Genomic DNA, 16485 nt, shown 5'->3' with positions numbered 1-16485 from the left:
GCGGCCCGAACTCAACGGACTCTGCATTATAATGGTATCACATTTTCCATATATCCGGATTTCACCCCGATGGTGCAGGAAGAACGACGCAAATTTCTCCCGGTAAAAAAGAAGCTGCGGGAGGCTCAGGTGGATTATGCCCTCCTATACCCGGCGAAGCTGCGGATCACACATCAAGGCACGCAGCGTTTTTTCACGAATCCGCAGAAGGCAGAGGATTTCCTAAAATCGCTCCGGAGAGTGCGCAGGAAGGAGCGAGATGCTGCGGCGGATATTGAAGACGACGATTCGCCGCCAGCGCCAGACGATCAATAAATACATGCACAGACTGTGTTGGATGTTTCCTCTACACTGACTGCAAGACGCCCATCGTACTACGTGTGGACACTGAGAGGGATACCTGCACCGGACCTGCACGGACTCGACATGCCTGTGGTAATGTAAACCAAGGACCACTCTCTTGGCCCTGAGCTCCGCCGAGGGCGGTACAGACTGGAGCTAAGGACCGAGAGGGGGCTGTGCGTGCTCTATTCCTTACCCCTACAGGGTGTTCCCCTTAAGATTACTACTGTTCTTGATGTTGTTGTAGGGGTTGCCAATGGCTGGGTGGGGGGCGGGAGGCTGGGTGGGGCTCATTGGCTACTGGCATGATTGGGATGCTGGGGTGGGAGGGGGGTTGGGTTGTTCTAAGAAGAGGCGATTATTGCTTGGACTATGTATGCAGATTCTACGAAGGTTTATGCCCCTGGGCTGGTGGGGTGGTGCAGTCCCGAACTCATTGCCTTGGTTGGTACTGTCACTTCTGCTGTTGACCTACTTATGGCTACTGTGAATGCTAACGCGCAATTGACTTATTTGTCCTGGAATATTCGTGGTTTGAATAATGCTAAGAAATGTCGCAATGTCATTGCCTATCTTGATAGACATCATGTACAGGTTGCCATGCTGCAGGAAACCCATCTGCCGCCACGTGCTAGAACTACTTTTGCGAGCAGATGGGCTGGAGACCGCGTCTTTTCTTCACACTCTACCTATGCGAGGGGGGTGGCTATTATTATAGCCCGCACTGTACCGTTTCACAAATGTCGGGAGCTGGTGGACGGGGAGGGGCGCTGCTGTGGAGTAGGCTAGGCCGAGATACATTCACATTTGTTGTTGCATATGCACCGAATGTGGACGCACCTGCTTTCTTTTCCACTCTATGGGGCAAGGTCATGGCCGTAGGATCACGCCACGTCATTTGGGGAGGTGATTTCAATCTGGCACTGGTACCTCAATTAGACAGGGCGGACGGAGTTTGCACTTATAAACCTAGAGCGCGAGAGGCGCTGGAGGGGGTGCTCGCAGAGGGTGACTTGCTAGATGCCTGGAGACACTTGCACCCACTCAGGAGGGAAGGCACACACTTTACCTCTCACACGGGAACGTGGGCACGATTGGATTATTTTTTAATTACCAAAGAGATAGCCTCAGAGTTGATAGGGGTGGTACACCTACCCTGGACATACTCTGATCATAGTCCTGTCATGCTTCACCTCCGCATACCTGGGTGGGATAGCCCAAGGCCACACTGGAGACTCCGCCCTGACATCTTGCTGGACACTGTGTTTCGAACTGAACTAGGAGAAGAGATAGCTGCCTTTTTCCCCAGAAATAAGGGATCAGTGGATTCGGTGGAACACATATGGGAGGCATTCAAGGTCACCATCAGGGGCTACTGCATCTCCAAGAGTAGTGGGGTTCTACGTGACATCCTCCGTACTATTAGCTCATTGGAGAAGGAGCTGGGAGCTCTGGAATGTCGTATGGTGGAAGAGGCTGACCCGGTACTACATGCTGCTTTCAGGGAGACGCTATCCAAGTATGAGGAAGAAGCTGCTAGGGAAACCAGGTTCCGTGGTAAACACTGGCAAGCCCGAAAATACTGCGAGGGAGATCGGCCTGGGAGGGTGCTCGCCGCGCTCACACAACTTTCAAGGGGCCGCAATATCATTGTTGAACTCACTGATACACATGGCACCACAATTCGAAACTCGGATGAGATTCTCACCACATTTACAGCACACTATCGCTCGCTCTACACCTCCATCACGGGGTCCGACACGTCATATGCTGATTATCTAAAGGATGTAGCGCTGTGCTGGCTCAGCGATGGGGATAGGGCATTCCTGGCGGCACCTTTCGAACTCGACGAGATCCGCGATGCCATCATGTCTCTTCAGAATGGTAAGGCCCCAGGCCTAGATGGCATTCCTGCCGAGTTTTACAAGGCTTACATTGATTATAATGGCTCCTGTCCTACGCGAGATATACTCAGAATCCCTAAGTGATGGCATCCTTCCTGGCTCCATGCGCGAAGTGGTAATCACCTCCCTCCTGAAACCTGGCAAGGATCCCTGCTCCTGTGACTCTTACCGCCCACTCTCCCTCCTAAACTAAGATGTGAAAATACTCGCTAAGGTTCTGGCTACCCGGCTCTCACTACTGATGACTAGAATCGTGCTGCCCGATCAATCTGGATTCGTGGCTGGCCGGTCTACTTCACATAACCTCCGTCCTACGCACGGTCCATCCCGACATGCCTGTCGCGGCCGTCTTTCTCGATGCGACTAAGGCTTTCGACTCTGTCGAATGGCCTTACCTGTTCTCGGTATTGACTAGCATGGGATTTCCGCCTTTGTTTATATCTTGGGTTCGTCTGCTTTATACTCGCCCCGCGGCGAGAGTATTGATCAATAATCGCCTATCGCAACCTATCGACATCAGAGGCACGCGTCAGGGCTGTCCACTATCTCCCTTATTGTTTGCCATAGCAGTTGAACCTCTCGCCTGCCGCTTGCGTCAGCTACATCGAGACGGGGCGGTACAGTGCCTCCAGCGACAAATAGATGTGTCCCTCTATGCGGACGATATTACATTATATGTTAAACACCCGAGATACACCTAAATCCCTTACTCAGGGAGTTGGTTATGTTTGGCGGGATGTCAGGTGTGCATATCAACTGGTCTAAGTCCCAACTCTTCCCCTTAACGGATGCGGTAGATGACTTTTCCCTTGACTATCCATTGGAGTGGTGCCGGACGGACCTCCGATACCTGGGGATCCGTATCTCCCGAGATAGGGAAGAGACATTGCGATCCAATTATGGAGTGGCAATCACTAAACTGACCGCCACTGTGGATCGCTGGATCACCCTGCCGCTATCCATGGCTGGCAGGGCGTCCCTTATCAAAATGGTTATCCTTCCCCGTTTTCTTTACTTATTTCTTAACATTCCCTACTTCCCCGGCGCTTTTTTCTTTAAGACACTAAAGATGGAACTGCGCAGGCTTTTTTGGGGAGGCAAGAGTCCACGACTCAAATGGTCCACGCTTACCCTACCCTACGACAAAGGTGGCTTCGATGTCCCTGACTTTGTGGAGTATTATCAATGCGCGCAGGCACACTTCGCGTACCACTGGATGGCTCCCACGCCTTTCATGCCACATATCGCGGTGGAAGATTGGATTGTGCATCCTCTTCCACTAAGCGGATTGCTTCACTGTCCGGAATCCTCCATCACCACGCCGAATACTTCGGTCTCGTGCACAATGGATGCATGGCGCCGGATAGCTAAGAGCTTGTCCTGCCGCCTACCCTATTCACCGAAGCTGCCGCTCACCTATCATCCTAATCTCACCCTACTATGGTAACAGGGATTCTGTAACCTCTGTGCAAAGCTACATGTCTCCTGCTGGGGTGACTTGTTTGCTAACGGGCAGTTTAAGACGGCGGACCTATTCTTCGCGGCACATGCCCACACCCCTCTAGAGCTATTTTATTACGTGCGCTTACGTGCGGGGATGAGAGACATCCTACCTGACTTCCCTAACGAACCTGAAGTTCTCCCTCCGCTTCATTTCCTATTATGCTCCCAGGATGGGACTCATTTGGTCTCTGGCCTTTACCGCCAGCTTAGGGGTGCGGCTCCGATGCCGGAATCTGGTGCTCGGTCGCGTTGGGCCGCTGAACTGGCCACTGACATCAGGGACGAACAGTGGCTGTACTGCTGTGCGCTCACCTCCCGCATATCTGCCAGCAGCAGATTGAAAATTATACATTATAAATTTCTACAGCGGCTGTACTATACGCCAGTAAAAAAAACATAGATTTGGCCTGGCGGACGATAACCGTTGCATACGCTGCCGTGCCGCTCATGCGGATGTGTTGCATCTGGCGTGGGAATGCCCTCAGGTGGCGCTTTACTGGCAGCAAGTGACGAGTGCCCTCGAGGACATGACAAAAACCACTGTGCCCATGGACCCCTTGGTGACACTTCTCAGATATACTCCGCAGATCCCTAGCTCATGCCGGAAATTTGTTGACACTGCACTTCTGTTGGCCAAGCGACTCGTGGCTTGTCGGTGGGGCCGAGGAAGGGCGCCTAAATTTAAGGACTGGCTTGCGGACTTGACTCATTGTCAGGACCAATATACTACGTTTGCCGAACTCTTACCTATATCCAGTCGGCCCAAAGATATATGGGGTCCCCTGGTGTGCTATCTTCTAACACGGTCAGACGATGTGGGCGCGCCTGACGACAACCCTGTTTCTATTTGATGACAGGTCTCATGGCCCGACACGGCCCATCACTCCAGACCCTGCATCCACAGCTCATTGTAGACAATGCTGGCCGGGATCTGTCGTCCCTGGGCCGGGATGACTCGACTTGCCTTCTGACCACTACACAGTATCTGACACTGGGAGCCTTCCTCCCGATGGCGACTGCCCCCCCCCCCCCATGTTAGACCGGGATCCCCTACATCACAGCAGGCACATCCTCACACTTCTATTCTATTACATCACACCGCATTTCACGCCCCTGCATCCGTCGCGATCGACGGCTTGGATGGTTGACTGTTGCAAGTATTGTATTAATGGTATTGAGACGTGCACGGCTCTGCCTTTCAGGGATGCCTTACCGCTTTGGTACCTTCTATTGTCCAAGAAAGACTGAATTGCCTCTTAGTTTTTTTCACTGTTGGGGAGTTTTCTATACTGTTATGACACTAAACGTTACCTTTGAAAACGCTGTTCTGCTGCTGCTCATCCTTCAAACGCCACGCAACATCGGCTGTGTTACCTCCCTCGCTTACAAATGTATCACGCCGCCGGGCCTCAGGGATGCCGGTTACAAGGCTGTGTTCTACTTACTGTAATACGCTGCCGGCCTCCGGGTTGTGGGCGCGAAAAGCTGTGTATTCATTATCATCGTACGCAATAAAGATGTGTTGAACTAAAAAACAAAATACAAAAAAAAATAATAATCTGTGCTTTTTCCTATAAAGGCATCAAGACTTTAAAACAGGCATGCTGAGTTGAACACACCATTGCTGCCACTTTTGGGTACAGGAGGGCTAAAAGTAGTAGGTTCCTTTTGTATGAATCTGTGAGGGACGGGGAGGCAGCAAAAAATACATTACAAATTAAAAGTGTGAGGGAAGTTGTCATCACGCCTTTGGGGTATCCGGAGTCATACAGGTCTCTGGAAGGGAATGTATCAGGAGCATGATTCTTAGCATTGTCTCTGTGGCGGCCATGCAGTGTATGAGAAACTACTGTGAAGAAAAGCATGTTCTCACGGAAATTGCCGGTGTGTAGCAGTCTGTCGTCTTACAGAGATTATCTCACATCCATTGTGGTTTAGTTGCGGTCCTTCAAAATCTGTTGTAGTTCATCTGGGTCATTCAGTTCTCTGATTATGCCACCAATCTTTATTAACAAGGTTGCTTGATCTTGAAGATCATAGCACATATCTTCATCTACGAGCAGGATGCAGAGAGCCAGGAATTTCTTTCAGATGACATTTGATTCAAATGAGAAGTCAGTGGCATCCGAACGTTTGTGATCTCTATAGATATAGGTATCATGCTTCTTAAAGGCTTGCAGTATTTACAGAGTATGCAGAAGGCAGGCTATGAAAGGTTAGGTGCAGATACAACTGAGCTGATGTCTATGTCACAGCCTGTATGCCCTCTGGAATTCCCGGGATTAACCGAAGTCCATGGAGAGTAGATTCTTTATGAAGGAGGTCAGGATTTAGGTAATCTCTGCTCCTTCTTCGGTTTCCGGAATACAAAATATTTGTAAATTGTCTCTCCCAGACCAGTTCTCAAATTCGATCACGTTTTTCTTTTTGAGATTCCAACGTTTTTCACCCCAATCTGGACTTTCAAGTAACTTAGGCTCAATCTCATCAACATGACATTCAGTCTTGTTGAGTTGTGTCATTGATGTCTCCAGTTCATTAGGAATGGTTTTGAGTGCTTTGTTCATGTCTGCATTGGCAATCTCCACTGTGGAAATTGAGATTTTATACTTTTAAGTTCATCAAAGAACACAATGTGCCCGTTGGAATTACTGTGGAATTCAAGTATTGCTCTCTTTTCTTGCCTCCACTTTTCAGGGCCTCCAAGAAAGTTAGTTATCTAGCAGGTTTGTGATTAGACAATCATGGTAGTCGAAGGAGTGTTAATTGTTGAGCCATGGGTATTCACATATATTTAAAGTTCCTGACGAGTACTATTTGCAGGGGACATCAGGAAACAGCAGTTTGTAGCACCGGATATAGGAGGAAATAATCAGTGTGATCTTCTGAGCAAACAACAATAATTAACAAAGACCTCCACCAGATGGCACCCTTTCTCTGCTCTTAAGCAAATTCACTCTCATTAGGGACCCTTGTAGTCATCATCAGGCATACCCCTACCCAATCCTATATGGTGGATTTTAAACCATCAAAAAAGTAGGGGCCTCTAGGTGCCCTCCACTGACCGACCTGCAGAATATTGCAGGGGCTAGACCAGACTGCCCTTCACGTAGGAAGCCTCATTGCTCCAATGCTACAAGCGCCATCTCCTGGGGCCATCACCACTATCAATCGTCTCACCTCTCCTTGCCCCCCCAACATCATCCATGGTTGAAATTGCATACATCAGGATTCCAGCAGCAGTGGTCCTCTCGTGTAAAATAACAGTTGAGCAGTGGCTCTAGCAGCCTCAAGTAGAGGAGCAGTGAGTGTGGGTACGATTGCCTCCTTCTCTGCCATGGGTATGATGTAATGCAGGGCCTGCTGATTAAGAGCCTATGAGGTCATACTAGCAGTAATAGTCCCCATGTTACTACCCAATTCTGTATCAGGACTGGAGGCTACAGATTATGCATTATCCTCTTTGCTTAATTTTTAACAGCAGTCATCTAAACACACATAAACCATAGGGATGCTATAAAAAATGACAAATCCTTGAGTTCCAGCACAAACACCTATGCCATTACAGAATGTCAAGTAACCAATAAGCAGACACATCAAGGTATAAACTGGCTGACCCATCTTAACTCCTCCTCTTCTTTGCTGCTCAAGGCCATGTTTAGTATTTCTTCAGCTTCTTTAATTTCTAAAGATCAAACATTTTTCATTGCATGAAACTACTCTTTACTGGTTTTACGGTATATGCATCGAGCCTGGCAGCGTCACTAGCTCGATTTTCTTACCTCACGGACTGTTGTTGGTGGTAATCTGGCTTTGTCCCCACTGGGGAGCACCACACAGACTGAGCTGCCACTGCCATTTTAGAATTTGTCTCTGGTGGGGGATGCAAGCGGTGCACAGTGTGAGCTTCTCTCGCCTCATATGTGAGGCACAGACGTCCTCTCTTTTCTCTGAATTTCATCTTGCGCCCCTTACTGCGAGATTCCCCCAACTCTGAGGGGATGTGCACAGCATTTTGGAGAGGTGGTGTCCCAAGCCATACAAAACTATGTCCAGTGGACCATTACAAAATCGTTAGGTCCTTTGGCTGAGAAGCTTCAGATGTTTTTTGAAGGCATGCCATGTTCGATGCTTCAAGATGCCTCGGTTCCTCCAAGGCAGCAGCCCACTTCCCTCAAAGTCACATCCAAGAGAGATGCCTTGGAACAACTTAAATTGGCCTACTTGACTTCTTTGGCCTCCTTCTTGGAGGAGGATTTGGAAGAAGACATCCCAGACTATATAGTGTCTGTCAAGATGCTGGACCCTCAGAAGGTGATACTGATGTCTGATTAGGATGCTAGATCTTGGTTGCCTGTCCTCTAAAAAGAGGCACTTGGATCCTTCTGCAGAACAAGGCCCTTCTGGTTCATCTAAAAGCCTGTTATTGTGGGATACTTGTGGAGAAGTGTGGCTCAATGGTTAGAGCAGGCAGATCTCGATGCAGAGCTCTGGCCAGGGACTAGGGTTCGATTCCCGCCTCGTCGGGTCTCGGGCTCATTAATTCTCCTGACCGGATATTCTCGCCTCAGTGCCTATTCTGATCATGGGTCCCGCGCTGCAACTCTGGGCAATAGCTTGCTTAGTCTCCACAACGGCCCCCACAACGCGAGGGATGCCTGGTCTGCACCATGGGTGTGCCCAGGAGTGGACACTTCACAGGGAAAACCAGGAAGGGTTCCCTTGCGGTATTCGTACAAGCGCCGGGAAACCCACTGCGGGTAGCTGTGCGCTATACAAGTACAAAAACATTTACATTTACATACTTTTAACCTGGAGGACATAATACACCTGCACTCCACAGACTGGACGCCGTCCCTCAAGACCACAGCCTACTTACAAAGTAGATTTCGCAAGTCATTCTCTAAGGAGGTTAGGAGTCTGCTTTACGAAGAATGATCCAGACCTTCCTAAGAGGGAAAAGTAGCTTTGACCCTCAACATTGATCCTAAGTTGTCCTCTTTTATGGGTAAATTTGTTAGAGACCCTAAAAAAGGGTTCTATCGATCCTGGAAAGGTTGCCAGGATAAACTATTTGATATTTCTGGTCACTGGCAAAAAACCTGAATATGGCTTTCCTAGCGAAAGACCAAGACACCCCTATTGATCCTAATGTGCTGGCTTATTGGGCAATGCTAACTGTGCCCTGTCATCTGAGCCTTGCAATTTTATCCTCCTTTGTATTGACCCTAAGCTTTGCGAGCCGACTACTTACGAGGCTGGGCCCTAAGCTGATAGGCTTCTCTTCGGTGATCCTTTTCTTAAAGAAGTGGTGAAATTTGTAAACACATTTACTTCTCTTGACAAAGCTCAGAGGGCATTAAAAAAGGTTTTCCAGCCCCACCTTTTTTCCCTGGCTGGTCGAGGTCGGGTCGGGCCGCTCCACGAGCCATTTGCAGTATACAAGCTGATCTTTTCAAGGCCAGAGCCAGAGAAGGTCCTTGGATTGTAACGACAGATAGACAGAGAACAACCCCTTTCTACCTGACCCAAGGTTTCAGAGGACGAAGTGGTGACATTTGTAAACAAATTTACTTCTCTTGAAAAAGCCCATAGGGCATTGAAAAAAGTTTTCCAGCCCCACCTTTTTTCCCTGGCTGGTCGAGGTCTGCCCGTTCCACAAACCATTTGCAGTATACAAGCCCAACCTTTCAAGGTCAGAGAAGGTGCTCCGGTTTGGAACGACCGAGAGAGAACAACCCCTTTCTATCCGACCTGAGGTTTCAGAGGAAGATTCCACCAAGCGAATACCTATGGATAAAATTCCAAGGTAGATTTGGGGGGGGGGGGCAGAATGTGCTTTTTCTCCAAAACTGGATTTCCATTACTCGTGTTCAGTCCAAGGTTTTCAAGTGGAGTACTACGAGACTCCAGTTCAGATGAGTATTACTCACCAACTCCACTTTCCAACTCACAAGAATACTTTCGTAAATCAAAAGTTGTCTGCTCTTCTACAAAAGCGAGCCATAGCGACATGTAAACTTCATTCGATGGGTTTTCTCAGCAAAATTTTCCTTTATCTACAAAAAAGTCGGAGACTTCCGCCTAGTCATCAGCAAATACTACTACTGTCCTTAACCTTCATTTGAAAATGGAAAGGATTCATCTGTTAAGGGACCTGCTGAGAGAAGGCGACAACATGGTCTGCTTCACCCTGAAGAATGCCTATTTGACAGACCCCCCACTTGCCCCATCACCATAATTTCTTACAGTTCCAATTGCGGGAAACTGCCTACAAATCTTTGGCACTGTCCTTTGGGCTCTCATGCTTGAGTTACTCAAGCCGGTGGTATAGTTTTTGAGGGAGAGAGGGATCCGATTGATGACTCCCTCTTGATGTAAAATGATCCCAGTTTACTCACAAAGCAATTGAATTTCACAATAACGCTGTTAGAGTCTCTAGATTTTGGCCATCAATCTCAAAAAGCCGACCTTCCTGCAAAGAGCGATAAAGAAGTAAAATCGTAAATCTCTCTCTACTTCTTTGGTTACCAGCATCCATCCAGGGTATCTTCATGGGACCCCTCTATTATGAGGCTTTCAGTGTTTGAAGGTTGCTCACCTGCGCAAGCGTTTGTGCTATTCATACCAGGTTGCTCTCACTCCAAAGGTACGTCACACACTACAGTGGTGGCTCGAACACATGGAAGCTTGGAATGGAACAGCCATTTTTGGTCTCATTTCAGACATGATGGTAGAGTCCAATGCTAGCCGTTGAGGTTGGTGTGCTTGCTGCACCAACATCTCAACAGGGGGATGTTGGTCAAAATCAGAGCTATCCATACACAAACATAAGTTTTAAACTTGCATAAACTGAAGCCTCAAGTCCTGACATAGAATCAAATATTTTCTAGCATTCGTGAACAAGTATTTTCAATTCTTCAATTCTTTTAAGGACACAACGGCAAAGATTATCCTTCCTGTTAATTGTATACTTGTTCAATTATTCTTCGGCTAACTATAGTGATGGTGCTTGTTCATGTTTTTTTTCAGAGATTATGAGAAAGGTGGCCTACCCGGTTATTGTGCAACTTTAAACTCTCTCAATTTTAGTTGCAGATCAAAAGCAAGAAAGAGGTCGAGAATTTTATTACCAAAGAACGTTTTTGCTTGCAGCAGAGTTAAGATGGTTCCGCCGGTTAATACATTGATAGGTCTGCTAATGTGTTACTGGACATTCTGTTATGACATGGGTGGTTGTGCTGGAGCTCTGGGATTTGTAGTTTTTCATGTCATCCCTATGGCTTATGTGTGTTTACATGGCTGCTGTAAAAAATAAATCAAATAGGAGAATGCATAATCTTCACCTCCATGTCATTAATAGAAATGAAAATTCTTGTTCACGATTGCTAGAACAGGTCTGATTCTTGCAGCTGGGGGCCTCGTCCCCATCGTGCTCCTACACAGTTTTGTTCACAGCTGAGAAAAAAAAACAATCCAGCTTTCAATGCCAGTTTACAGTGGCCAATGGGCAGGGCTCATTTACAGTTTGCCATCTTCCTCATGGCCAGGAAGTGCCTCCATCAATACATTTCTTAAGACTAAAATGTTTTGATTAACTGTGATTACTTGGTGACACCTTTCTTTCTTGATAAAACAAAAAAGAAAAATGCTGATCAATAGCAGCCCGATAAAGAGGCAAATACCAGCAAACGTGTCACCTATATTTGCCATGTTAGGAAAAATAAATGTAACTGACAAACGGAGAAGTCTTTTAAAAAATTCGGTGTCAATGTGAGCCAAAGTGGTAAAAAAGTGAACTTATAGCCACTATTTTCAAATATTCATCTCCTCCAGGTAAGAGAGATAGTAATTCTTGGCCATCCTATCCAATTTTTTTTGTTCCATAAAGCTGTTCATGTAACCATCACAAAAGCTTTTTCTGAAACTTTAAATGGAAGATCACTTAATGGATTCATGGTTACTGTTATACTTGTCAACAATCCAGCTTGAATTGTATAAGCAAAATGCATGTCAGTTATATGTACCCCAAACAAGAACTCATCAATTCCAGATTCACATGCAGAACCTTATGTGCGGTTGTTGAACTACCTTTAAACTCGTTTTTTTAATTAAACTATGCAGTTACTCTGTTGGGTACCTACAAAAATAATTTAGAGACTTGTTTTCTTGGGCAACAATTTTGTTAGCCTTTGGACAAGCAAAGTGACAAAAAATTGTGCATGTCGATAGAGGCAAACTGAATACAAATGTTTAGGGTATATCTTTCAAGCTGGTCATGGAGGTGGGATTTGAGAATCCCTATGGCTCTAATTTATAAAGAGAAGTTGCTAATATTTTGGCATGGTAAGCTTCCATAGAGTCCCCAGAATATACCATGACAACCTTGTATTATTTAAGTCAGGTTAGTCCAAGGACAATCACACTTTTATTTAAGTGGGATTTTGTGATATAGGTTGGAAACAAACTAATGTACAGCTTATTAAAAAGACAAGATGCTTTACATCCAGAATTATTTTTTTTATTGTTTCAGCTGGGAGGAGGAATTACTTTTCTGCAGCAATTCTTGGGGTATTTAGAATTATTTGCTGGTCTTTTAATATCCTAGTTCATTAGTAAAGAAGTTAACTAATGATGGTGAAAGTACATACCTTTAAGGGGCTACCTTTGTAATTGGGAAAGGACTATTAGGTGTGCCCAAAACTAAAGTAAACCAGTGTGGTCCAAGTATAGATTTTTCTAATGATGACATCATTACTGCAGAGAAGAGAGTTTTCCTCAGCATATGCATTTCTACACCATCAAATTATATTTGTTAACCAATAAACTATACAAAAGTGTGACACCTTTTAAGAAGAACCAACTTGATTAGTATAAGCAAGAACTTAAAACCTTGTCCAGGCCAGACACCCTGTTGGAACTTTGAAGTTCCAATCATAGAATTTTATTTGATTCACTTCTGGCTGAGAACCAACAATACACTTTATAGTCCCCGATCCAATTGGTCACTATGATGGCAGACCTAAAGCCAAATATTTAGGATATCCAGATTAGATACGTTTACATGTGACAGTTCTAAATGTTGGTAGTTAACCACATTCCCAATGGCTTTCCTGAAATCATGGTTTGATCAGATCTCATGTCATTGGGTACTGGACACTTAAGTCTCGACCATAGCCTGGAAGTTGGAGCTTAAACCTTTCTGGAATGGAAACTGCTTCAAACACAGCATTGGCTTAGTACTTTGAAAGCTGACAGGGTGTTTCTAAGCATGAAATATTCAGATATGAAATAAGCATCCTAACTCTCCACTGTGTGTTCTGGACGAAGGCTAGAATCAACAGAGCTTTAGCCATTACATCATTTTTTTTATAATTGTACTGAATCAATTTTAGATAAAGTGGCCATTTCTTATCTTTCAAATTGGCAAGAGCTGGATCTGTCCTGATCAGTACAGGAAAAAGGAATTACTGTTTAGACTTATTTCAACTTAAAACACTTGCTCATTTCAATAGAGTCCACTTCCTAAGAACATCATTCTGGGAACATGGACAGAGAATAAGATTCTGAAGACAAGGGAGGACTCTAGTGGAGAACTATTATCCTATTGGTAAAGGGCTACCATCAACATTAAAGGCATATATACTGCTTTTAGTGGCTGCTGCCTCGATTTGAATGAGGCACTCAGAAAAGGATCATCATGTAAAGGAATACAACAAAGCAAAGTTCGTCACCATCATTGTATTACAGCTATAAAAAAAAAAGTACAATAAGGAAATGCTACTTTGGAGTTTTCCTGTTGTAACAATCAGTTTTGTTATCATGTGACCTCAGAAAACAGAGCGAGGGCAGTAATGTGATGTTTCCATCTAAGATTTTGAGTCTTTAAACAAAAACGTATTCTTCTAAACTATTGTAATATGTGCAGACATTAAAACTTCATGAAACACTCAAAAGGTGACAGTTGGAATCTAGCAATAAGTATTAAATCTGACAAGTCTAACACAGTATAACCCGTTCTCTTGCCCACCATGCCACCTCGGTTTGTACCCAGCCATATGCAAAACAGTCTTGACCCTGCTCCAATAGCGATCGTTTCCTGAATGACTGTCACTGGTTAGAAATATTGCAAGCATTCCTCCAACCATTTTTTGTGTGTTTGATGTACCACCCTAGATGGGAAGGATATGCCCGGATGTGGGTGGATTGCTCACTGTGCCACTGGAACAAAGAAACTCCTGACTGAAGAGCTCCTATCAGGGCAGCCTGTGTTCCGGGCCAGGAAGACCTGGCATGGCAGTTCAGCCTGGCCTGTTCCAATTGGAGCAGGGTCAAGACTGGGCAAAAGAACAATGGACTGGAATGCTACCCCATGCATCCCTCCCATCACGTGTTGTACGAGTGATTAAAACTTCTCCAAAGTGGTGCCTGGGAGCATCAAGTAGTTCGACCAAGCTGACAGTCCAGTGATGGAGTAGGCCAGTTTTACAAAAAAAAATGTCTTGCATGTTTGATACTGTTAAAAAAGGGAACTTTTTATGTGCAATGGGATAAAATATGAAATGGAGAGAAACCATTGAGTAAATGCACACAATTTAGTGGTCAAAACAACTATTTCTACTTTTACGGCCACATGCATCATCCCGGCCGTTTGCGAATTCCAAATTGCGAAAAATAGCGAATCGCAATTTGGAATTCGCAAAACGGGATGCATGAACTTTTTCTAATAATATTAGCGATTCGGTAAAATTCGCATTTTTTACCGATTCGCTAATATTATGCGAATTCTAATTTGCTAATTCGCATTTCCCATTGATTCCTATGGGCCAAAAGGCCCATAGGAATCAATGGGAATTGCGAATTTGCAAATTAGGATTCGCATAATGTTGATGCATTCCATGGGTGCAGGGGGGGGGGGTCCAAAGGACCCCCCCCCCTGCACCCCTGAAATGTATTTTTAAGTGGATGTTTCACACACACATGTCCTAAGGACATGTGTGTCTGTAACATGCAAGTTAAAAAAATTCATTTTTTTGTTTTTTTAAACATTTTCGCAAATTAACACGAGGGTCAACCTCGTGTTAATTTGCACTTCCAATTTCCATTTTCGCAATTTTAAAAAAAATGATGCATTCCATTTAAGGAATCGCACAAATGCGATTCCTTAAATGCATCCGCATTTTTTAGAAATGCTAAAAAAATGCGAATTATGCACAAAAGTTTGATGCATCCCAAAAAAAGATTTTGCATTCGCAAACGGCCGATTTTTCCGAATCGCACCGTTTGTGAATGCAAAAAACTTTGATGCATGTGGGCGTTAGTCACTTCCAGCTTCTCCTTTATTTTCAGATTACTATAATTGTTTTTCCAAGTAGTATGAACAGTTTGAAAATACTTACTCCTCCACTGGCACCATGCACTAGTACGCTGTCTCCGGGTCTAGCACCTGCCCTGAAATGTGAGAAGAAGGTGTGCAAATAAAATACAAACTTAGTTCTTACATTAGGCATTTCCAAGTTTAGAATGATACAGCAGAGTAACTAAATGAAAATAGCTAACATGCATGATACCTCTTCCATACATAAAATGAAGCTCTGAAATAACACAAACGTGATTATTAATTCAATCTGTAAAGGTAAACTATGGTAGGAAAAACACTGAGATGCAAATTCTGATTACATAAAACAGGCAGACATGTTCAAGTAGTATGCAAAAAAAGAAAAAAAAAACGGAATGGAATACTCTTCTGGCTCCTGCAAATAACTGCTTTTCATCCTTCTCAAAAAGTACTACATTGATACTGGAATAACGAATATATTATAATGCAGGTGCCTGGCATCTTCAGCCAGGCCTACATACTACTAATTTGTTAACTCACTGATCTACCATGGTTGCAGGTAACCTTAACAAGCACCTCTTCCGGTCTTTGATTAGGGAATATTATCTTCATACACTGTTGACTGAGTTCATAAAGCGGAGAGCAACCTTTTCTCTACTCTGCCCGGTAAAAAAAAACTATGGGTGCAGTTGTGGATTAGCCATGTTTAATCTCCTACAGAAATTATGAGGCCCTTTGAAAAAAATATTTTCATGTTTTTTAAAAAAGCACTGTTAAACTCCTGAGGGTGACAGGGGCTTTGCAGTCAAGATTGGAAGCGAGGATAGAAGAGGTCTGTGCAATATCTGAGCTGTGGCTAGGCATGGCTTCCTCTATAAATTGAGGCGCATGCTGGAGGTATACATATTGACGGTCATTCCTGAGAAAGATGATTAAACAGTCTGCTGTAGTTAGCAGGTGAATAATCAAGCGTGCAGAGTAAGAAATAGGTGGTCTCAGCCTATGTAGTCAACAGCAATCAAAGAGTAGGATGATAGTGTCCTTAAAATATACCAATAACTGATGCCAACTTCCTTCTCTTTGCGGTGCTTTCGAAAATCAGGAATATATTTTAATATATAAAAACAAACGATTTAAATTTTGTGACAACCCAGTAGAGAAGGACTGACTTAGATAAGTCACGCTAGGAGATGATTGGTGGTTATATTACCGTATTTTCCGGCGTATAAGACGACCCGGCGTATAAGACGACCCCCTACTTTGCTTGATAAAATGTAGGTTTCGTGCTATACTCACCGTATAAGACTACCCCCACTTCCAGCGCAGTCCAACGCAGTCCTGCATAGTTAGCTCGTACTTTGTACGCTTTTGTAACCTGCACACTTATCACTTTTTACT

The 16485-nt window shown here is 44.8% G+C and overlaps 1 protein-coding gene across 3 annotated transcripts in view; it reads right to left on the bottom strand.

The window, feature by feature from the left end:
• Positions 1-16485, bottom strand: part of CRYZ (crystallin zeta) — a 228218-nt gene that overhangs the window by 145239 nt on the left and 66494 nt on the right. For all 3 annotated transcript variants that reach the window (XM_078668603.1, XM_078668613.1, XM_078668621.1), the window contains exon 5: positions 15149-15200. In XM_078668603.1, coding sequence (XP_078524729.1) covers positions 15149-15200 — 52 coding nt within the window. The remainder of the gene's footprint in view (positions 1-15148; positions 15201-16485) is intronic.

The sequence above is a fragment of the Lissotriton helveticus genome, chromosome 1_2 (assembly GCF_964261635.1).
Source record: "Lissotriton helveticus chromosome 1_2, aLisHel1.1, whole genome shotgun sequence".
NCBI classification, from domain to species: Eukaryota; Metazoa; Chordata; class Amphibia; order Caudata; family Salamandridae; genus Lissotriton; species Lissotriton helveticus.
This window is presented reverse-complemented; position numbering and strand designations above follow the sequence as displayed.